Here is a 24,884-nt window from a genome sequence, read left to right as displayed (position 1 = left end):
GTCTATTGTATCATAAAATAAAATTAAAAAAAAAAAGATTTAAATTGGCAGATGCTAGAATAGTCTTGGACAAGAAGAAAATCCTATATATGAAACAATTATGACTTTTAATTTTTCCTCTCTGCAAACAGTGATTAATTGCAAAGTGGGAAATATTTTCCAGTAAATAACTCACGTATTTGGACATGTTTGGATGAGGGGTGACAAAAAAAAAACATATAACTTTACTTGAAGAGAAAGGTAAAAACATTTATTTAAAGTCTTTTGTGAAATAAAAAAAGTCTTTTGTGAAAGTGATTAATTCATTAAAATTAGGAGAGATGTATTAGAGAAAAACTTTAGAAAGGAAAAGGACGAAAATTATATTGTGATTTTAAAAGTTTGGAAGACAAAGAACATAGCAAAAAGGAATTGAATAGAGTTAATTTTTAATAAAATTTAATTGAATAAAAAATAAATAAAGAGAATGTAACTGTGGAAATGATTCTAAAATTCAGTGTTACAGAAAATTATGACCTTGCTTTCATTTTGTAGGGCATCAAAAATGTGTAAAGTACTGGAGGATGGATTACATCTGTTTTGTCTTCTCCTAAAGTAATAATTTTTGTGCTTCTTTACTTTTCCTCTTTTCCTTTGGTCTGTGGCTGCAAAAATCACTTTAATTGCTCAGCTAACCTTTCCTTCTACCCAAGCATACCTTTAAAAAAACAGGTAATATTATTTTTTTGAGGCTTGATATACTCTGATGAAATGTGAAGCTTATTTACTTTGCTTAGCATTCCTTTTTTGCTGGAGAGCCTGACTATACCAGTTCTCTTTAACTTTCATGTAGATTTGTTATTGGGCGAGAAAAACCTGGACAAGTGAGTGAGGTTGCCCAGTTGATAAGCCAGACGCTGGAACAAGAAAGGCGCCAGAGAGAGCTGCTTGAACAGCACTATGCCCAGTACGATGCTGACGACGATGAGGTGAGTTGCGCTTGCAAACATTCTTCTTCCTTCATTTCTTCTTACTACATCCCTACTCGATAAAACTCTCTTCACCATATAACAGTAAGACAGATCTTTGCAGTTTTTCAAGGAGAATGTGTCAACCTCATCCTCACAGAAAGGAAATATTGCTTGTGTTTGTGATTAGCTTATCAATCAATTAATGGTATCATATTTAAAGTATGAAGTCTTCTGGATCAAATAAGCCCTCTTTTACCATTATTAAGATACATTCATTGAAACAAAAAAAGGGTAAATATACCAAAATATAAATACTAGCTATCTTGGATTTTTCTCTCTCTGCTTTGTATTTTTCAATTTTTTTCCAAATTTTCTACAGTAAGTATGTAACAGGGAACACTTTTTCAAAAAATCAGTAATCATTTTGAATGAAAAGACATACATACATATACAAACATACACAGAAAAAGTACTGAAAATTGGTGAGTTTTTTAGAATTTTTTCCCCCCAGGAAGAGAAAGTTCTTTGGATCTGCTCACTATGATTTGTGCTCACATAATGCAGAACAAAGCTTTTCCACCAGCTCATATTCCATAGAGTAGATCCATATTGGAGTAATTTTGCATCCTGCTCTCTGTAAAAGATCAAGCAAATGAATAGAAGCTAACCCCCAAGTGAAAACGACTCTCCGGAACCCTTGTGTGTCGTAATATAATACAGATGCTGGTCTATTTCTAATGTGAGTGCCAAATGTACATTGATATAATGGGACAACATACTTTTTTATAAACATGTTAAACATGCATATGTTTCACATTGACATGTCAAAGGATCAATCAACAATGTAGCTGCAGTGTTTCATGCTCCATAAACATAGTGAATATTCAGGTAAAATAGATATTCTTTGTTATACCAGCTGGTAGAAGGACAGTGCAACTTCATATGTTCAACCTCTACTCATCTGATATATTATTTTTCCAGAACTTTTTTGGTTTCTATCAAGGACCTAGTAAAGATTAATAAAGAGACATTCAAATATTTTTCATGTATTTTTAGTGTGGAATGTTTTAACCCAAATGTATATTCATTTTTCATTTGCTTGTAGTATAATGAGGATGTATGCTCTCTTTATTATAGTAGAAAATTTTTTCAGTGGTGCTTCAGTCAACTATTGATCTAAGAATAAACATCAGACTATTCTTCATGTGAGTGAATTAGTTTCTTAAAATTCTATTTAATTGATTTAGTTTTTCACTTTCAGAATTCATTTTAAATGGCAAGTATTTTTTTGAAACAAAAACAGTGATTTCCTCAAATGTTTGAACTTTCATCTTCCCAATTTTTCAGTTCTCTGCACAAGTATCTTGTGTTTTATCAGAGACGCTGATTTGCTTTGGCTGCAAGCCTGAATTAGGATCATTGCAGATTTGGCTGTTACCTGCTCACTCTGTTAGAAAAAATTTGGACTGAAGTTCAGGGGAGTACGGGTGACATCAAGTGGTGGAAGGTGAGGAGGCCAAATTTTCCAGTCGCTGAATCTCAGTGTCTTTGCTTAAAAGTACAGGGCCAGTTCCTTATATTCCATAAAGCATGAGGAATAAAGCATCAGGTCTAACAAGGAAAGAGGGAAAAATCAGATATTTCTTTAATTAAGGCTTCCCAACTGAACATTTTAGATCACATACTACATATTTTCTCCAGTTATTTTGAGGAATAGATCACATTCATCTGCCAAAGCTTTCAACCTAAAGTTTTGTGTGTTTTTTTTTAGTGTAAGATTTTCTCTAATAATTTGAATAAATGCATAAGGAATATTTGTCATTCAGTGTTTATACTTAGAAATATACCATATGGATTTTGTTTATTTGTTTGTATGCCTGTTCGAGGGGACTTCCCTGGTGGCTCAGCGGTAAAGAATCTGCCTGCAATACAGGAGACCAGAGTTTGATCCCTGGGTTGGGAAGATCTCCTGAAGGAGGGTATGGCAACCCACTCCAGTTTTCCTGCCTAGAGAATCCCATGAACAGAGGAGCCTGGTGGGCTACCGTCCATAGGGTCACACAGAGTTGGAAATGACTGAAGCGATTTAGCAGCAGCAGCATGCCTGTTCTTAAAAGGAAAGCAGAGTGGATTGTCACCTGAGCAGATATTCTCAGGGGCAAGGAGGGTAAATAAATATTCAGTGCCAGGCATTCTGCCGGGTGCCTTTCCTACATGATTTCAGATAATCTTTATAACAAGCAGAAGAGAATCTTCCCCCACCCCCTTTTCCTAAAGATGTAATAATTGAGGCTTTTTCTAGTGGTATAGCTAGTGGCTGCCAGATTTAGAATGGGAAAAGAGTCCTTCTGGCTCCGAAGCCTGGACTCTTTGCAACACACTGCTGATTTTGAATGGAGTAGACAGATGTGTCTGTCTGTATCTAGGCACACACAGAGTAACTGGGACACAAGAGATGCTGGAAGGATTCCCGTTTTGGGTAATGAAGTTTCTTGTAACACCTAGGTTCTGGAATTCTTTGTTCTATAAATTCCTATTAATAGGGAGATTGAAGAGTTATTTTACTATAGGTAAATACTTAATCCAGAAGTAGCCTGTGAAGATAGGGCTTAAAGGGAAGAATAGCTGAGTATACAACTATTCTAAAAAAAATCGGAGTTTAGTTTTAGGTTAAGCTTTTTCTTCTGCCTGCAAGTTGTTGAAATAGAAAGCAGGTGTTTGCTACACCAAGTAACCTTCACTTTATTGAAAAGGTCAAGGAGCTCTTTCTCATTGTTTGTTTCTCTCTCATGTTCCTTTTGGACATATCCCTCTCCCTTTCTTGTGCCTGCCTCACCAAAGCATGCCCAGCTAAAACCAACCAACACACATAATTGTCTGTGTGTTGGAGAGATGAAAGGTCTGCAAATAGTGAAAACCCACTGTTGTGTAAACATGTCAATTTATTTACTTGATTTAGACTTATTTTTATTAATGTTTCCAAGTGTTTTTAAATTGATTGATTTGAGTGTTATGTCCTTATTTTTTATTTATTCTCTCTCTGTGTTAATGAAAAGTAAAATACATAATGAAAATAACCAATATTGGTTATCCAATGGGCGATTTGGATGGTCCTTGAATAATTTATTAATTTCATATGTAGTTGAATAATTTATTGATTTACATAGCCTTGTTAACCCTGAGTTGTGTAATCAATCACTTGGTTTCTCATTTTTCTTACCATTTATAGAATTATCTTGTGATTTCAAAGTTAGAATCATTTTTATTTGATAATATCCCCCATGACATTCCCTAGGCCAGCCAGGAAAACCTCAAATTAAATGCAGAACGACCAGGTTCATCCAGTTAATTTCCAGAGCCAGCACTTAGATCAGCATTGTCTACTGCTGCTGCTGCTAAGTTGCTTCAGTCGTGTCCGACTCTGTGCGACCCCATAGATGGCAGCCCACCAGGCTCTGCGGTCCTTGGGATTCTCCAGGCAAGAACACTGGACTGGGTTGCCATTTCCTTCTCCAATGCATGAAAGTGAAAAGTGAAAGTGAAGTCGCTTGGTCGTGTCCGACTCTTCGCGACCCCATGGACTGCAGCCCACCAGGCTCCTCCGTCCATGGGATTTTCCAGGCAAGGGTACTGGAATGGGGTGCCATTTCCTTCTCCGATTGTCTGCTGAAGAAAAGATAACTCTGGTTTTGGTCACATAACCCAGGGTTGATTCTAACTTGGAACCTGTCACATTGACAGAGGGGAGTTGGTTGCTTGAATTGCCTATAAGGAAAACATTGCACTGTGAGGAAATATATCCTGAAAATGTAAAAGAACAGTGGGCATCTTATCAGAACCTTATTGAGGATTAAGAATGTTTTACCATGTATTGTGTGTGATTATATGTATCTGTTTTAATAGTTTAATAAATTATAAGTCATACTCCAGTAGAATTTAAAATATACAGATAATCCCAAAACTTCATTTAAATTTCTGAATTTTCTGTTTTTTTCCTTCAAATATTTAAACTGGAAGAATTTAAAATAAGCGAATGCCCAACTCAATTTGAATTGGATTCCTGTTTCTGTTCATTCTCTGTTAAACATTCTGATTTTTTTTTAAGTTAAAATGGCTCTGCCTAACAGCTGAAAATTAAAAGAAAGGATACTTTAAAGAAGAGGGAGATGTAAATCTGAACTACTGAAAAATTTTAAATGTAGATCTGAGTGTATCTGTGATAAGGCATTGTACTTCTGGATTTATAAAATTATCGTTCATTTATTTTTCTTTCTTTCTTCTCCCCCCGCCCCCCAAAAAAAAACCCAATCTGAAAGGTAAGCATGGAGGATTTCAGTAAACCCCTCAGACAGTCAGCACTATCCCATGAAATCCTAAGGTTATTTCAACTAGATTTTATTTTCAGTAACAAATTTAATTTCCATTCATATGCCACAGCTATCAGTGTTTACCTTTTAAGGCACGATGATGTAATTCTGGCATATGTTTTGTGTCACATGAGTCACGTATTTGTATTTTGGGAATTCGTTTCTATCAAAAAGCGCAAAATGTAATGCGAAACCCTGTGGGCTTAGGTTGGAAATGAAGTGTGAACCAGTACTGTACCACTTTTTAAAATTAGGACGTATGTAATGGTTGTTCACATTAAAATGAGTTATTTTACGTACACTTTTAAAATTATATGATTATTTTGCTTTTGCTTCTTTCAATATTAAGATATAATATTTATTAGACTTTGAAGTCTTAGATTATAGATGACATTTCAAAGCCTTTTTGTGTGGTAGTTTGTAACAAGATTAATTATCACTCCAGAAACCGAGGCTCCTTCTCTTAAAATATAATTTAATCTTTCTTTCATAATTTGTTTTTATTACTAGAAATTATTATTACAACTACATCATGACAGCATTAGTTTATTTTTTTAGAATCTTTTAAAGTATTGAATACAATTTAGAGCAGCTGCCTACATGGATAAGCATTTTTATTGCTTGTGTTAATATGTAATAATTAGAAACAGAAATATAATGCAAGTTATGGTTTGCATAAGAGTTAAAGGTTTACAAAAATGTAATTTTTATGTGAAAAAGCATTAAAGGGATAACATTACATTTGACTTACTCTATTTGCTGTTCCTGTTTGGAAGCAGGTTGTGTTGTACAAACAAGAGATTGCAGTTACTGTGGATGGCCTTTCAATAATATGAACTGGCTTTATAACTGGTTACATGGTTGAAAAACTAAGAGTTTGGGGGTATTCCCTTAGTTTGAAAGTTTATGTTACACTAAGCACTGGAACTTCAGTGGTCTTCCTTCCTTTGTATTACGCTGCTGTCTCTAGTGGAGGGAAACGCGTGTTTTAATTTTTGTTGTCAACCATTTTAGAACACTGTGGCTGAATTGCAAGGAGTGTCTGGCAACTGCAATAACAATAACAACTATTTCGTAAAGGTTTGTTTTTTGGTGGAAAATAATGCTTATCTTTACCTTCCTGCTTCATGTGTGAAATTAAAAATTCTATGTGTCTTATTAACTAGCTCTGTGCTCAGAAGAACTTCTCTAGAACCAAGTGTTTTGTATGTTGAATAACAATTTGAAAATAATCACTCAAAAACTAGTATTTAATTCTGAAACATAGCACACAATGTAGTCACAGGGTCTGCAGTTTGGACTCACTTCCTAATATTTCACCATGGATGTTTTTAACACCTAACATTTTAAATATTTTGTAATTCATATTAAGGAGAAAAAAAAGATAACTAACAATAGAGCTGTATGGTATTTATAAACTACAATATACACAGCAATTTAAATATATTGTCTTTAAATTCAGTGATTATTTTTATAAAAGGATCATTTGATAAAGGTCTTAATTTTTAAAAGAACTAAATGCATATATCTTTCAATTATAGTAGTACTTATTTACATGACATATTGTAGGCATACTAAAATGTATAAAAGTATTTTATACTTTAAATAATAAAATAATTCTCACTATCTTTAGCTGCTAGTAACAGTGATAGAATAACTTAGAAATGGAAAGTCAGGTGTATTGAAAATTGAATCAGTTCTAATGAGGTGGATGAAACGGGAGCCTATTATACAGAGTGAAGTAAGCCAGAAAGAAAAATACCAATACAGTATACTAACGCATATATATGGAATTTAAAAAGATGGTAACGATAACCCTATATGTAAGACAGCAAAAGAGACCCAGATGTATAGAACAGTCTTTTGGACTCTGTGGGAGAGGGCGAGGGTGGGATGATTTGGAGAATGACATTGAAACATGTACATTATCACATGTGAAATGAATCACCAGTCCAGGTTCGATGCATGATACAGGGTGCTCAGGGCCGGTGCACTGGGATGACCCAGAGGGATGGGATGGGGAGGGAGGTGGGAGGAGCATTCAGGATGGGGAACACACACACACACAAAAGACAAAATAAATAAATAAAAGGGAGATTGCTTTATGGTGATTAGAGGAGCCAGAAAAATAGAAGAAACACAAAACCTTTCAACTTGTATGCAGACTCCAATTTGACTGGACTTTTAAAATTATTATATTTAATCATACCCTTTGGCTTATGATCCCAGATCCCTACTGGTGGTTATTGTCATTGAAATCCAGAATCATAAGGTACTTGGAAGACATTGTTAAAGATTGTGTTCATTTTTGGTCTTACCTAAGCAATGCACACATGTGCACACAAGCACACACACACTCAAACACACTATACTCAAGAGGCGGCATACTGCTCTACTTAAAAGGTCCTCTCTAGTAATATTATTTGTATGTAGAAACATTATTATTTATAACATTGAGCAGAGACAGGAAGATGTAGCATGTGAAGGGAAATTAGAAGTTAGAACAGAAAACTTTGTCTAAATAATGCCATCTTTTTGTATCTCATCTTTGGGGTTTATTTTTGTTTATTATAATTCAAGTGATTGGAATATGTTTTCTTATTTTCTTTCCAACTACCACATTGTGATATGAATTCATGAGCCAGATACAAAATATCAGGTAAAATTTAAATTAAATTTAAATTAAATTTATCTCAGATTACAGACTCTATACTTTCTAGAAACCATTCTAGAACAATTCAGTGATGAATTGCAGAGTTAGCAATGTTACACAAATGCCATAAAAACAAACACAAATGACAGCATTTTTCCAACTTTAAAAACATTTATGAGTTGAATTTAATTTTTTACCAAAAAGCTCTAAAATGCTAAAATGCACAGTGAGAGTTGGGCCTTATTATCCTGGGAAACTAACTTTCCAGTGGGCCATAGGGATCCTGTGGTTCCCCATGCTTTTGCGTCTCCTGTTTTCTCTACCTTGAATGCCATTCGCTACACTCTTTGTTGCTCTTGTTAATCCTGTTCACCTTTCAGGACTCTGTTTAGGTTTCATCCATTCCTCCAAAAGCTTTCCTGGGCTCTCTCAGCTGGGCTGAGGGCCGGTTTTTATTCGGTCAGCAGCACCTTGTGTAGCTTTCTCTGCCACTTTTTATCTACCAGTCGTTTGTAATCTCTTCAATGGCAGCTTTCAAATAGCTGCTTGACTTGTAATACTTGGAGGGATGAGCGCAACACTGGGCAGTTAGAGGAAGCCAAGACATTGAATCAAATTGAATCACTCAAATGATATTAAGATAAAGAGTGGAGACAAGAGTTAAATGAGAAGAATGACGTTTAGTTAGGAGCATAATCTGAAATAGTGAAGGAAAAATGGCATAGAATACAGGGATAAAAGAATCTAGGAATAGATTGGAGACTGAAGTTAGGGAAAGGACTTAAAGGAATAAGCTGTACTTGTCTTTGGCACTTTGAGGGTTAGCACCTTTCTGTGGGCTTTTTCTATCACATTTTAATTGTTTTGAGAGACTATGAATTTACAAGAAGACCTTATCTTTATCACATTGCACCAAAATCTTCTGCATGTAAAGCCAAGAAAAAAAAAAATTAATGCATATTTCATTCCTTGAAAACCTTTGGGACCTTGGAAATAGCAGCCTGGTAACTCATACTGACATGACTGCTTTTAGTCATAACTGAATAAACATGTAGTAGGCACAGAATAGTCGAAATGGCCTAAGTGATACCAAGATCTATACTGCATAGATCTTCTCCTGCCCATTGTATGAACTAAGAAATATCCTTCAATCATAGAAATCATTCCTGATACCAGGAATATAGTCAAACCTTTAGAGTGTGAAATGTATATAATGAGGTACATGGCCTTGGTACCAACACCAAATAATGATGAAAAAGATTTGTAAGTTATTCCTATTCAAAAGAATAAGAAGTTCTTCCCTACTCAAAATAATACAAAAAATCCTAAACAAAATAGTAGCAAACCATATTCAATAACATAAAAAAGATATCATGGCCAAGTTGAGTTTAGCCAATAATGCAAGTATGGTTTAACACTGGAAAATCAGTCACTATTGCATCTGACATTGTACTGAAAGGCATAAAGAAATAATTAAAGAAAGAAATTAGAAAGAAAGAAATAAGAGTTATCATTACCAAGAGTTATCATAAGAGTTATTATTACCAAGTGATTGTCTGTTTGGAAAATCTCAAATATATATACAGAGAATACATTACAGATAGAAATAATATATGATTTCAGTGAATTTGCTGGATACAGAATTAATATAAAATATAACATCTATTTCAGTGTATCTATATAAAGAAAATAATTTATAAGCTATTTACCTTGTTAAAGGCAAGAACATGCCTAACAAAAGATAAGTATGACCTTCATGGAGAAAAATACATTCTATTGAACTTTATTAAAGAAAGCTTGTATAGAAAGACAAAAAAAAAAAAAACTCTTGTTCGTGGATTAGGAGACTCAATAGCTTAATTCAGTCAATTTTCTATAAGTTAATTTATATATTCAATATGATTGAAATAAAAATGATTCTAAGGAATTTTTAGATGGAATTTGATAACCTGATGCTCAAATATATATATGAAAGAATAATGCATCAGAAGTAACCATGATATTTCACATGGTATTTATTATTAAAAGATATTTATTATATTATATTAAGAGATATTTATTATTAAACTGTAGCAAGTTAGAACCTAGGACAAAAGAATGGATAAGTCGGTCAGTTAGCTGAGAAACAGACCCTCCCACATAGAAAATTTGTTTGTGACACAGATAACATTCTAATGAGTTGAGAAATATTAGGCTTTTCAATGAAGGGTAAATGGTAAAATTGCAATCCTCATCTTAACCTGAGCTCAAAGTTCATTCCAGATGAATTATTACTCAAATGTGAAAAGAAAAGCTGTAAAATTTAGGATTCAGTATAGAAGAATATCTTTATGACTTCAGTGTAAGAAATGGTTCCTTACATGAGACACTTAACAAATCCATAAAGGAAACAATTGAGAAAATTGAGTGCATTAAGATTAAGAACTTCTACTTATCAAAAGATTACTTCTGTGAAAACAGACATACCAGAAGCTTGAAGAAAATATTTGAAAAAATAAAAAACTGAAAGAAACCTATATAAAAAGTTCTCTGTGAGCCAACGAGAGAAGTCTACATATAGACCATTGACTTAAATAGTCATACTGTAGGAAAAGAGAAATCTGAGTGGCCAATGAGCACATGAAAAGATGCTGAAACATATTAGGAATCAAAATGTAAAAATTAAAAACCAAAATGAAATACTATTTTCCATCTATTAAATTGATTTAAATTGGATATTTTAAGTTTTGGTGGGAATATGAACTAAAAGGAACTCTTCTCTGTATAAATATAAATTGGCCAATTCACTTTGAAAAATGATTCGGTATTATCTAGTGAAGTTGACCCAACAATTATATTTCTTAAAAAAACACCTTAGTAAAATTCTAAATTCATGAGATGTTGCTGTTGTTGTTCAGTCACTCAGTCATGTTTGACTTTTGTGACCCCATGAACTGTAGCACACCAGGCCTCCCTGTCCTTCACTGTCTCCCTGAGATTGCTCAAACTCATGTCCATTGAATCCATGATACCATCCAACCATCTCATCCTCTGTCGTTCCCTTCTCCTGCCTTCAGTCTTTCCCAGCTCAGGGTCTTTTCCAGTGAGTCAGCTCTTCCAGTGAGTCTTTTGCATCACGTGTCCAAAGAATTGGAGCTTCAGCTTCAGCATCAGTCCTTCCAATGAATATTCAGGGATGACTTTTTTAGAATTGACTGGTTTGATCTCCTTGCTGTGCAAGGGACTCTCAAGGGTCTTTTCCAGCACCACAGTTTGAAAGCATCAATTCTTCAGTGTTCAGCCTTCTTTATGGTCCAACTCTCACATCCATACATGACCACTGGAAAAACCATTGCCTTGACTAGACGGACCTTTGTTGGCAAAGTAAGGTCTCTGCTTTTTAATATGCTGTCTAGGTTGGTCATAACTTTTCTTCCAAGGAGCAAGCGTCTTTTAATTTCATGACTGCAGTCACCATCTGCAGTGATTTTGGAGACCAAGAAAATAAAGTCTGCCACTGTTTCCATTTTTTCCCGATCCACTGGCCGTGAAGTGATGGGACCAGATTCCATAATCTTAGTTTTTTGAACATTGAGTTTTAAGCCAGCTTTTTCATTCTCTTTTACATTCATTGAGAGGCTCTTTAGTTCCTCTTCAATTTCTACCATTAGAGTGGTGTCATCTGCATATCTGAGGTTATTGATATTTCTCCCAGCAGACTTGCTTCCAGCTTGTGACTCATCCAGCCTAGCATTTCACATGATATACTCTGCATATAAGTTAAGTAAGCAGGGTGACAATGTACAGCCTTGACATACTCCTTTCCCAATTTGAAACCAGTCCATTGTTCCATGACCATTTCTAACTGTTGCTTCTTGACCTGCATGTAGGTTTCTCAGGTGGTCTGGTATTCCCATCTCTTTAAGAATTTACCACAGTTTGTTGTGGAAGCACGGTGTAATATCATTCTTGTAAAAGAAAAGAATTGGATACAACTTATATCTCTATCAAAAAGAGAATGGGTTAATATATTGAGGTATATTCAATGGAATGCCATACAAAAGATGTTTCTGCACTTCATAACAGGGATTTCAGGAGCCTATAATTAAAAGGAGAAAGGCACAGAAGAATACATGATTCCATTTATATGAAGTTTAAAATCATGTAAAAATTACTGATACATTACTCAGTCATACAAAAATATAGTAAAACTAAAGAAAAACAAGAATGATAAAAATCAGCAGAATTATTCTTAAGGGCAAGAGACTAAACTATTACAGAATCAAGAGGCACAAAGAGAGGATTATAATTGAAATGTAGCGGTACTGCTCCTTAAGTTGTTAGTTCATTTGTGGTGGTTATATCCTTATTTCATTATATTTTTGTATATTTCATAAATATTATTTGTGTGAATTCAATATTTAATGAAAAAAGTTAAAATTTGTCGTGTCCAATTGCTTATATTTAACAGTTATGTGGGTATAAAATGAATATGACATGATTCCTGCTCTCCAGGGTCCTATAAAATGACTTAAAGACTTTGTGTCTCAAAGTGGGACACTCATAGTACTTCTTTAAGACTGCAAATTTCTCCACCCAGCCTCGCATCTGCTGGAACAGAATATGCACTGCCAATGGCCTAGGGCTATGGGGCTTTGTGGGAAGGGTTGGGTATAATCAGGGCTGGAGCTGTCCAGTTTAAAGATGCCGGGAAAACTGACGAGAAGACTTTTGAGTGCTGGTATTGCAGACACTTTTCAAGAAGAAATTGTTGTCACAAACCACCAGATAGCCATAATGAGGAAAGAAGTAAAAATTATTTTCCCTCAAAGGAAATTATAAGTTTGAGAGTACGTTTATTATTAATCCGTAGAAACACCATCAATGATATTTTTGTTGGTCTTACTTTTTGTTTACTATCAATTCTGTTGCTATAATTTCTAGATCTATGTGATAATCAGCATTTTTGCAATCATATGAGTCAATTTTTATGTGAATACACCATATTTTCCAAGACTCAATTAGTTGTACAACTAAAGAATTATTGAAATAATAATAATGTGCCACTTGGTCAGTGTAGTTGCTCTCTTCTGCAGATTAAAGATTCAGGAAAATACAAATCTCTTAAGTCTCTTCCCACAATTCTGCTGGCATCAGAATAAGTGCTTCATTGTTTCCTTAGCAAGTAAAATGAAACTCAAGGAAGGCTGCCAATTTGAAATTGCAGTGTGACATTTGAATTACAGAGGTCTACTTTGGTCTCTTGACTGTTTAGTTCTGGATATCAGTGGGAAAAATAGGGATCACTGGTTCCCTCCTCATATAGAATATATTCATCAGAGACTTAATGACATTTATATCTTAGTAAGTAGCTATCATTTATAAAGAGGAATTGAATTAGAAATATTGAGTCATGGAAAAATATAGTTTATACTCCCAAGAAGCTTAGTATTTTGCTGTGGAAACAAATATATATGGTAAAGAATTTAAATCATTTTCAAAGCAGTCTGTCAAAAGGCCAGAAAACCACAGTCTAAAAGAATCATCACAACAAAGGACACACGAAAGTAAAAGCGTGAGTTTGAGACTTGTGTTTCAGCTTTTATTTGCAAGAATTTTTGTTATTTTTATATGTTTTCTGTAGCTAAGAAGCTGAGCTAATATTGGGTGAACTCAAGAAATAAAAAGACTAGTTTACCTGCAGAGTATATGAAAGGAGTAACGGTGGGAAAGTCTTCAACAGAGTAAACTGAATAATGTTGTCAGTTCAGTTCAGTCGCTCAGTCGTGTCCAACTCATTGCGACCCCATGAATCGCAGCATGCCAGGCCTCCCTGTCCATCACCAGCTCCTGGAGTTCACTCAGACTCACGTCCATTGAGTCGGTGATCCCATCCAGCCATCTCATCCTCTGTTGACCCCTTCTCCTCCTGCCCCCAATCCCTCCCAGCATCAGAGTCTTTTCCAGTGAGGCAAGTCTTCACATGAGGTGGCCAAAGTACTGGAGTTTCAGCTTTAACATCATTCCTTCCAAAGAAATCCCAGGGCTGATCTCCTTCAGAATGGACTGGTTGGATCTCCTTGCAGTCCAAGGGACTCTCAAGAGTCTTCTCCAACACCACAGTTCAAAAGCATCAATTCTTCGGCACTCAGCCTTCTTCACAGTCCAACTCTCACATCCATACATGACCACTGGAAAAACCATAGCCTTGACTAGACGAACCTTTGTTGGCAAAGTAATGTCTCTGCTTTTGAATATGCTATCTATGTTGGTCATAAATTTTCTTCCAAGGAGTAAGCGTCTTTTAATTTCATGGCTGCAGTCACCATCTGCAGTGATTTTGGAGCCCCAAAAAATAAAGTCTGACACTGTTTCCACTGTTTACCCATCTATTTCAAATAATGTTATAGAAACTTCAAAAATCAGCTGAATTTCTAGGCAGTTTTTGAAATTAACACAATATTGTAAAGCTTGCTTGCTTGCTTGCTGCGTCGCTTCAGTTGTATCCGACTCTGTGTGACCCCATGGACTGCATGCAGCCTACCAGGCTTCTCTGTCCATAGGATTCTCCAGGCAAGAACACTGGAGTGGGTTGCCATTTCCTTCTCCAGTGCATGAAAGTGGAAAGTGAAAGTGAAGTCGCTCAGTCATGTCTGACTCTTAGCAACCCCATGGACTGCAGCCTACCAGGCTCCTCCATCCATGGGATTTTCTGGGCAACAGTACTGAAGTGGGGTGCCATTGCCTTCTCCAATTGTAAAGCTACTATACCCTAATAATAATAATAATGGTTGGGAAACAGTTCTCTCCAGGGCTCTAAGATTTCTGAGGCATTGAATACTCTTTGTTCTAGACTATCTGTTCAAGTCCCTTATGATTATACAGTGGAAGTGACAAATAGATTCAAGGGACTAGATCTGATAGAGTGCCTGAAGAACTATGGACAGAGGTTCATGACATTGTACAGGTATGGCCCTAACAGAAGCAGAAGGTGTCAAGAATACACAGAAGAACTATACAAAAAAGCTCTTCATAACCCAGATAACCATGATGGTGTGATCACTCTCCTAGAGCCTGACATTCTAGAATGCAAAGTCAAGCGGGCCTTAGGAAACATCACTCCAAGCAAAGCTAGTGGAGGTGATGGAATTCCAGTTGAATTTTTTTAAATCCTAAAAGATGATGCTCTGAAAGTGCTGCACTCAATATGCCAGCAAATTTGGAATACTCAGCAGTGGCCACACGACTGGAAAAGGTCAGTTTTCATTCCAATCCCAAAGAAAGACAATGCTGAAGAACGTTCAAACTACCGTACCATTGCACTCATCTCATACACTAGAAAAGTAATGCTCAAAATTCTCCAAGCCAGGCTTCAACAATACATGAACCTGAACTTCCAGATGTTCAAGCTGGTTTTAGAAAAGGCAGAGGAACCAGAGATCAAATTGCCAACATCCATTGGCTCATTGAAAAAGCAAGAGAGTTCCAGAATAACATCTACTTCTGCTTTATTGACTATACCAAAGCCTTTGACTGTGTGGATCACAATAAACTGTGGAAAATTCTGAAAGAGATGGGAATACCAGACCATCTGACCTGCCTCCTGAGAAATCTGTACGCAGGTCGAGAAGCAACAGTTAGAACTGGACATGGAACAACAGACTGGTTCCAAACTGGGAAAGGAGTACATCAAGGCTGTATATTGTCACCCTGTATATTATTTAACTTCTATGCAGAGTATATCATGAGAAACACTGGGCTGGAGGAAGCACAAGCTGGAATCAAGATTGCTGGGAGTAATATCAATAACCTCAGGTATGCAGATGACACCACACTTATGGTAGAAAGCGAAGAAAAACTAAAGAGCCTCATGATGAAAATGAAAGAGGAGAGTGAAAAGTTGGCTTAAAACTCAACATTCAGAAAGCTAAGATCATGGCATCTGGTCCCATCACTTCATGGTAAATAGATGGGGAAACAGTGGAAACAGTGGCTGACTTTATTTTTTTGGACTCCAAAACCACTGCAGATGGTGACTGCAGCCATGAAAATAAAAGACGCTTACTCCTTGGAAGAAAAGTTATGACCATCCTAGACAGCATATTAAAAAGCAGAGACATTACTTTGCCAACAAAGATCCATCTAGTCAAAGCTGTGGTTTTTCCAGTAGTCATGTGTGGATGTGAAAGTTGGACTATAAAGAAAGCTGAGTGCTGAAGAATTGATGCTTTTGAACTGTGGTGTTGGAGAAGACTCTTGAGAGTCCCTTGGACTGCAAGGAGATCCAACCAGTCCATCCTAAAGGAAATGAGTCCTGAATATTCATTGGAAGGACTGATGCTGAAGCTGAAACTCCATTACTTTGGCTACCTGATACGAAGAACTGACACATTTGAAAAGACCCTGATGCTGGGAAAGATTGAAGGTGGGAGCAGAAGGAGACGACAGAGGATGAGCTGGTTGGATCTCATCACCGACTCAATGGACACGAGTGAGTAAACTCCAGGAGCTGGTGATGGGTAGGGAGGCCTGGTGTGCTGCAGTCCATGGGGTCACAAAGAGTTGGACACGACTGAGCGACTGAACTGAATTGAATCAGTGACACCACCTCTATCCTGGAAAGCATTCAGGTTGACCTCAGCTCAGTGGCCAGGGTTTTTACGGATTATAGAATTCCCTTCACCCCTGTGTTTTTCCCTTGTGGTCCCATTCCTGGTCTGTAAAATCACTCATATCCCCTGCTATATTTGAGGATGTAGTGGTATGGCACTAAAGACTCTGATACCACTAGTACCTTAGACCAAGTGAAAAACTCACTTGAAGAATCTTAAGGAGATACCCCTGTATTTCTAAAGTAGACCTTGATGGTTTATGGAATTTGTTTAACCAGTAGGGTCTGGGAGCCTGGGGAGTATAGTCAGTCTCAGAACTGCAAGTTGGTCTCATTCTGCTATTTGGAGTTCTTTTAATAGTAGTTTTAATTATATGCTGTGGGAAAGACTGAATAGATTTTGTCTGGCCACTCTTGGCCACACGTATCAATGTAGTCAAGGGAATGCCATACTCATGGGAAGATTCATCAGATACCCAAATGGTGCAGAAATGAGGGTGAATATTATTGGAACACAATTTCCCCAGGGCTCTCTGACTATTCTGCATGTGTTGTGAGCAGAGGCACTAATGCCCTTTGTTTCAGATATTTTTTCAATGATATTTTACATAGTGAACAGCCTTGGAAAATAGAGACAGAGTCTCCATTTAAGGTAGGTGACAGACTTGCTTATCGTCTTTGATTAAAAAAATGTGAGTTTTCTAAGCTCAGAATTCTTAACAAAAGATTTTATGTTCATACCCTCTGCTCCATTTTTAGACCATGACAGAATCCTGGATTTGATCTTTGTTTGGAAGCCATTTCTTAGTCTTAGAATCAAGACTCTCAGAACCATCATGTTTTGTTGGTTCCTTTCTGTTCAGCTGTCCTCTGAGTTGATGGCTAGTCATCATATTTTACTATAAGCAGCAGAAAGAAAGCAGACAGTGCCTTCAACACTTTGGAAATCTACTTCTCTTGTTCATTTGGTTCAGTAGGAGTATTTCCTATGTTGTGCTTCAGAAGGTGATAATGTGGCTAAGCTTTCTGCCACTACAGTCTTTTCAAGGAAATTTAGGCTGCTTTAATATACTCTTCAAAATCCTCCCTGCTTTCATTCCAGCCTGATTCCAGACTTCCCCGTTTTCCTATATTTATTACGGCTGGGCTGGGCTGTGCTGAGTTGCTAGTCGTGTCCGACTCTTTGCGACCACATGGACTGCAGCCCACCAGGCTCCTCTGTCCATGGGATTCTCCAGGCAAGAATACTAGAGTGGGTTGCCATGCTCTCTTCCAGAGCATCTTCCCAACCCAGGGATTGAACCCAGGTCCCCCACATTGCAGGCAGATTCTTTACCGTCTGAGCCACCAGGGAAGCCCCCCTTTCTGTTGTTCTATAATAAATTACTACCAGAACGTAGCAACTTAAAATAAGAAATACTCACAGATTACAGTATCTGTAGGTCAGTTTAGCTGGATACCTCTGACTCAAGATGTCTCATAAAGCCAAAAGTAAGGTTGTAGCTACAGCTGCAGTCACACACACGCTCAACTTGGCGAAGGTCTGCTCCAAGGCCACTCATAGCTGTTGACTGAATGCAGGAGATCCACTTCCAACTTGGCAGGCCTCAGGTCCTTGCTGGCTATTGGCCACAAACAGCAGTTTCTTGTGATATGGGCCTCTCCATAGGACCACATACAACATGGTGGGTTGGCTTTCAACAGCAAGAGGACAAAAAAGATGCCAGTCGCAGGGTTTTGAAAACCAATCTTAGAAGTGACATCCCATCACTTTTGTTGTATCCTGCTTGTTAGAAGCGAGTCTCTAGACGCAGTGCCCATTCAAGGGAAGAGCTTATAGAAGTCCACGAGGAAGAGATCAACGGGGCTTATTTTACAGCCTACCTGCCGTAGTGGTAAAGAGCTTTTGAAGAGTATACTTTTGAAATGGAAGGAGGCAGGGAGCTAAAGAAAGCTTTACAATTCTGTAAAGTCTAATTCTAGTTTTTGAATGGTCTACCACAATTACTAGAAAATTTTAAGAAGGGTTAAAGATGAGTTTGAGTTCTTACAGAAGATTGTACAGGCAAATCTTAAATCTTTCTGGTCAGAATTTTAGGAGGAATAATCTGCCTGCCTTCAGGAGCTGAGCATCTGAAGGCAGGGAACACAAGAGGCATTATCAGTAATAGAGATGTTAGATGTTTCTTGATTTGGTGACTAGACAGTAAGAATGGAGTGAAATTTCAGAAAACATTCTGAAAACAAAGATAAAATTTTGAATGACTTGATAAATGAGAGAAATGAATATATGTCTTGAGCCATACATCATGTTGGATGTTTTACATATTTTATTTCTTTGAATCCTCTCAATACCTACGAGGTTGGAATTTTTCACACCATTTTATAGAAGAAAAGGTCACAGAAGACACAAGCTGAATGACTTGCCCACTGTCATGCAACAGTGGTATTACTTTTTCTCTTTTGGGGCCCTGGTCTCTCCAGCTCCCAGGCCATGCTCTTTTTTGTTGTACTGTTCTGTGGCATTGTCTTGGAGAAACCGAAGACAGTGGAAATAATCATAGTCCTGATGATTATCATAGTCATCTAGTCATTTAGCATATTCTAGGCACTGTGATTGGAGAAGGCGATGGCACCCCATTCCGGTACTCTTGCCTGGAAAGTTCCATGGACGGAGGAGTCTGGTGGGCTGCAGTCCATGGGGTCGCAAAGAGTCGAACACGATTGAGCAAGTTCACTCTCACTTTTCACTTTCATGCATTGGAGAAGAAAATGGCAACCCACTCCAGTGTTCTTGCCTAGAGAATCCCAGGGATGGGGTAGCCTGGTGGGCTGCCGTCTGTGGGGTCGCACAGAGTTGGACACGACTGAAGCGACTTAGCAGCAGCAGCAGCAGGCACTGTAATTAATACTTCAAATATATCACTACTAGAAATTCTCCCAACAGCGTTATGAAGAAGGTGTTATTATCCCCAGTGACATGAAAAGAGACCAAATGGCCCAACATTACAAAACCTGGACACACAAGTCAGCTGAGAGAACACAGAAAGAGAGATGCCTTTTCAGAGATGGGGATGCTTTTGCTGAAAGTCATCTGGATGGTTGGCGCAGACTGAGGAATTTTAAACATTAAAGTGTTAGTTTGAGGTCTTTCTCCTCCAGAGAAAAAGCAACTCTCTTCTGTCCTCCCACAGAACTGAGTCTGAAAATATATATAACCAAATTCAATTCCAGTAAACAAATCCAACAAAAACTGCATAATTAAGGCTATTTTTATGATTAGCACCATTTAGTTTCCCTGAATCTACCAGAACAAACATTGCCTCAGCAAAAACGACTACTAATGGTGAACCTAACAACAAGAGAAAATCCCAGAAGGGTCAGTGAGGCCCCGGCTGCAGCTGTGCTTTCACTATGTTTCTTACTTGAAAGCTGAGAATCAACAGGAAAATCAGGCTCTACCGTGCTGTGTAGATGTGGCTAAAACTGTATTAATTTATTCAGCAAACATTTGTTTAGCGCCTACTACATGCCAAGCAGTGTGCAAGCCACACGAATTACAGGCATAGATTATACCTGGCATTCTCAAAGAATCTGCCATTGAAAAAAGTTGTTGGGAGAAGGCAGATAAAAAAACAGCCAAGTTTTATGGGTGAAGTGTGGCACATCACAGAAACATTAAGAGTCTTAAAGAAGAGTCACGAAGAAGAGTCTTAAAGGAAGCAGCCTTTAAGTAGATAGACATTCATTTGGATCATTAGGGAAGGAGGAGAGTCAATAAGTGAGGATAATAGAGACCTGGAAGTTTGCTTGACCCTGGGTAGAAGCTAGTACCTACTCCAAAACTGAGAACATGAGAAGAGGAACAAGTTAAGGAAGTGTAAAAGTTTCACTTCAAAAATGACGGTTTGCTTATAAAAGATTCATGTGGCCAGGGTTTCTAGGACATTATATTTGTGAGACCAAAAGCAAACAAATGTCTGGTTACAAGATTTGGTGAAGCTTTACCCTATTGCTAACGTGGTATAAGTACCGCCACCAGCAGCAGCGGTCACTTATTTTGAGTATCTGCCATGTGCCTGCCCTTGTGTTGCATATTCTGCAGGCACCATCTAACTAAATGTCATGAAAACCTTGTTACTCTAAGGAACTATTTTTATCCTCACTTTATGGATGTGAAATTGAAACTTAGATCTGAAAAGTAACTTTGCCAACATCAAGAGCTGAGATTTGAACCTAGGCCCAAGTAATTTCAAAACCAAGTTTCTTTAATTGGTCTTTGCTATAACAGATACTGTCTGTTCCTTTGTAAAACCTATACTGAGATCTACAGCCCTCCTGAGTATTCAAGGCTCTAATATGTCTACACGCTTCTGGTCCCTCTAGAACCACCAGAAGAGGCAGAAGCTGTCAGTTGTACTTAACATTGTAATTATGAATCTTAATAAAATATTAAATCCTCCGATAGAATATGAGTATAAAGGAAGTTGTGTCTATGAAAGCAGATAAAATTCTTTGTAGCGATTCAGAGAAGACTGGTAGCTCAAGAAAACTAGATTGAAAAGGAAATGCAAAAGAGAAAAGCTATAAAAATCTAGAGGAATTTCACACTTATTTTGCCTTGCAAGTATCTTTTTCATCCATTTTAAGACAGTGCATTAATTCTTTGGCATATACGCTCTGGTTCTGGTTTATATAACAAGGAGTACATGAAACATCAGTCAGCATACATGTGAGCCAAACCTTTTGAAGGAGACTTCTGTGCGCTTGTCCAGGGTGAGCATACTATGAGAGAAAAGAAGAGGACAGGAACTTTGGAGCTCACTACAGGCAGGCACAAGTCTTCAAAGTGAACTGAATGATAAGGTTCAAAGATGCAGAGAGTGAATCTCAACACAACAGGATTATGCACCAGGGCTTTTGGTTGGAGAGAAATGAAAGGAATGTATTTCCGTTTATTTTTCTACAAAGCTTTAGCTCTGTAGACTGCAAACAGCATAGCATAGAAGAAAGAGCATGGGCCGTGGGATATGTTAAATATGTAACTTCAGGAAAATAACTAATTGACCTTGAGGAAAGTTTCTGAGCCTCAGTTTCCTCAAGTTAACATGGTATAGTAACATCAGACAGTTTTTAAAGAATGTACAGTGTTGGGCACATAGTAAGTTACAAAAAAAAATCAATATTCTTTTTTTTTACCCTTTTGGGAGGCTATTTAAAAATATAAAATGTTAGTCAAGAAGGTAGATAAGATGATGAAACGGTAAGAACTATTCTTGCCTCATTTAAAGTGGATTTGCAAGTTGGGACAAAGAACTTTCAAGAGTTTCTGTTTACTTAAAATATGTTAAGTATTTTCAGAATAAAGAGAGAAAGAGAAGAAGGATCAGGATACCAATGGAAACACTGTGTTGTAGCAGTTTTGGGGGGTACAACATTGTCCACTTTCCTCTGTAAATGTCAAATTCAATTTAATTTTGAGATTGATGAAATTCTGTATCAGTCCATGTAATTCATGTTATTTGCTGACTAACCAGAAAAGTAATTTCCATTTTCCAAAAAGATAAAAGAATTAGAAGAATGTATATTCTGAGTCTACTGAATGTAACTTTTAAGCTTCTAGGTGTTTATGGGCTTCTGTAGTAAATCCATACTTTATTCAAAAGCCTGTTCAGGATGGGGGTGATAAATAATCAATGGGAGAGAATGGCAACATGTTTTAAAACACTATATCCAGAGATTCTGATAAATAATAGTATAATAAAGACAGTAAAATACACATCTTGTCCTCAGGATGCTTGAGATTAATTAGAGAAAACACTAGTAAATGGAAAGATGAAATGAAAGATAACAAATTTTAACAGAATTGCAGGCAGTTTGGGTATTGAGAAGGAGACTGGCAAAGTAAAAAAAAAATCAAAACAATTCTTAGTGACTTACATTTATAAAAATAATTTTGATGACTCAAATGGATAGCAAAGCCAGAATTGTACTTAGAGGTGAGAATTGCATATATTGTAGAGACCCTAATCCTGTTATTTACTAAAAAGAATGTTAAAAAATTAATGTGATCTAATGCTGCCTTCTCATCAAATGACTTTACAGGGTATTTTCTTGATATGATTGAAAACTTCCTAGCAGGTTACAGATATTACCAAGTAAATGCAATTGGGATTATTGGATTCATTTTAAAAAAAAATATTTTTCAAGATCCTATTATAGGTTAGGCCTCTTCCTAGGCACATATTTATGTTCATTCCCTTAGACATGATGAAGAAGTATCTATTTTCAAGCTGTTAAAGGAAAATCAAATTGTTCAACTCTTAGGTTTAAAAAGTGCTATGCCGTCATCAGACCTTAAATTTAACTTCAGATTTTATTGAATCATTCATGGTATTTGTCAAATTGATATGATATAGAAGTGAATTTTATATACCTAGCTTAGGCCTTTATAATTGCTGATAGTTGTAACTATAGGGTTAAGAATAAGTGCAGAGTTTTATGTCTCTAAATCAGAACTTTCAGCAAGGTATCTTGAGATCATGTACTTGCCAGTCGTGCTACATTTCTGTTCATTAACATCACTGGGATTCATCAAGTACCTATTAGTTCTAAAAATATGTATAAACAGAAGATGAATTAATGTACAGAATCTCACACACACACACAAAACAGGTCTGGAATTAGAGTCCTTTTAAGGTTTATAGGAACTAATCATACCACAAACGGAGGCTCTCTGGGAACAGCCAGCCCCCACTGTTCAGCTACCTTCCCTCCCAGTGCCACTGACACTTAGAATGATGTTTACAGTTCAGATCATTTCAGACTGCTTTCTAAAGACTCCTAGGATTCCCTGTGCTGATAAACTACGGTTTCAACATGGAGGCCAGCCACTTCAGTCAAGGCGTCTCTGATTTTTTTGTGTGGGGGAAACAGGGAGTTCTAATGTGTAACCAGTGTGGAAAGTCACTGTTCTGTATGAAATACCCTGAGCTTACTTGTATACACAAATGCCGCCAAAGTCACAGTCTTCATGATGATAGCCTCTGTGTGAGGAGGAAGAGTCTGAGTATGCTGCGTCATCCTTTGTTGTTCCTCGTGCTCAATGGCCTCCAGAAATTGTGTGTACATCTGGACACTGCAATTTAAGAGAGAAATTTGAGAACCTGGAGAGATGTCAGTGTACAGGCAGAAAGACAATTACAGAGAATGAGACCTAGGAGGAAATTGCAGTTATTTTACTTTGAAAGAGAGAATTCAAAATGGCAATACTAATGATCTTTCAGAAATTAGGAATTATTACACTGAAGTTAATGACTGGATTTCCTTCATTTGCAAACAGTCAAGTAAATACAGTTTCAGGTTTAGGAAGAACAATTTAGTGTAGAACCAAAAGATAAAATAGCAATCGGATACTAAGCTTGTTTAGTCAAAGAAATAGATCACTCAGTACACTATGAAATGTTTTAAAGGCAACATGAATTCTTATCTGTTTTATGTATTAAATGTAATACTACCTGAAGGAGCAGGGGTGAATTAAAGAAACTTTGTTTTTCAAGCCTGTGAGTCAGTGATTTATCTTCAGTTTAAATCAGAAGGTATAGATCTCAAACAAGTAACCTGGTGCTGCCAGGAAAGGAGCCACTTTCTAATCACGTTAAGGAACTTAGTGGTGAGGAAGAATATACATTCCAGGGCTCATGAACTGGATCCCTACAGGGGCCCAGGGGTATCATGAAGGAGGGATGCTCACAGCTTAGTATAATGAATTATGGAACTTGTGGTGTATTAGAAAGAGTGTGACCCATGTAAACGAACAACCACTGCTGACTCTGACCAGTGTTTCTCATATCATAATGTGCCTATATTGTCAGATCTTTGGTTCTATCACACACACACACACAAAAGAGAAACTGGAAACTAGAATCTTAGGTGACATTTTTTTTTAAACGTCAAAATGCTCACATTTATCAAAGTAGTACTAAACAGGCAAAGCAATGTACCCATGTGGGCTGTAAGGTAGAAACTTTTGGTTTGCCCTTTAGGTCACTAGTTAACCACCATGTTAGTTAAACAAGCAAATGAAGCAGAGTTGATTGAACTCTAAAGCTTAGGAGAATGAATCTACCAGACATTTTTTTTGTAAGGCTTAAATAAGGTCCCTTCCAGCTCTGTGAATCTTTTGACCTACTGTTTCTTCTTCTCTGCTGTCAATAATGCATTACAGGTGGCAGGAATTTAAAGGAATTACTTATTTCTCTTAGCAATGTAATTTTCTTTAGTAAAACCCCATCAAATACTTAGATTTAAAATAGTCTGTTGCT

At 36.9% G+C, this 24,884-nt stretch overlaps 1 protein-coding gene across 1 annotated transcript in view; it reads left to right on the top strand.

The window, feature by feature from the left end:
* PPP1R9A (protein phosphatase 1 regulatory subunit 9A) overlaps positions 1 to 24,884 on the top strand; it is a 350,686-nt gene that overhangs the window by 243,721 nt on the left and 82,081 nt on the right. The window contains 2 exon segments of the mRNA XM_070369831.1: positions 833 to 968; positions 6,332 to 6,397. Of these exon segments, the coding sequence (XP_070225932.1) occupies positions 833 to 968; positions 6,332 to 6,397 (202 nt within the window).

This window comes from Bos mutus, chromosome 4, assembly GCF_027580195.1.
Source record: "Bos mutus isolate GX-2022 chromosome 4, NWIPB_WYAK_1.1, whole genome shotgun sequence".
NCBI classification, from domain to species: domain Eukaryota; kingdom Metazoa; phylum Chordata; class Mammalia; order Artiodactyla; family Bovidae; genus Bos; species Bos mutus.
This window is presented reverse-complemented; position numbering and strand designations above follow the sequence as displayed.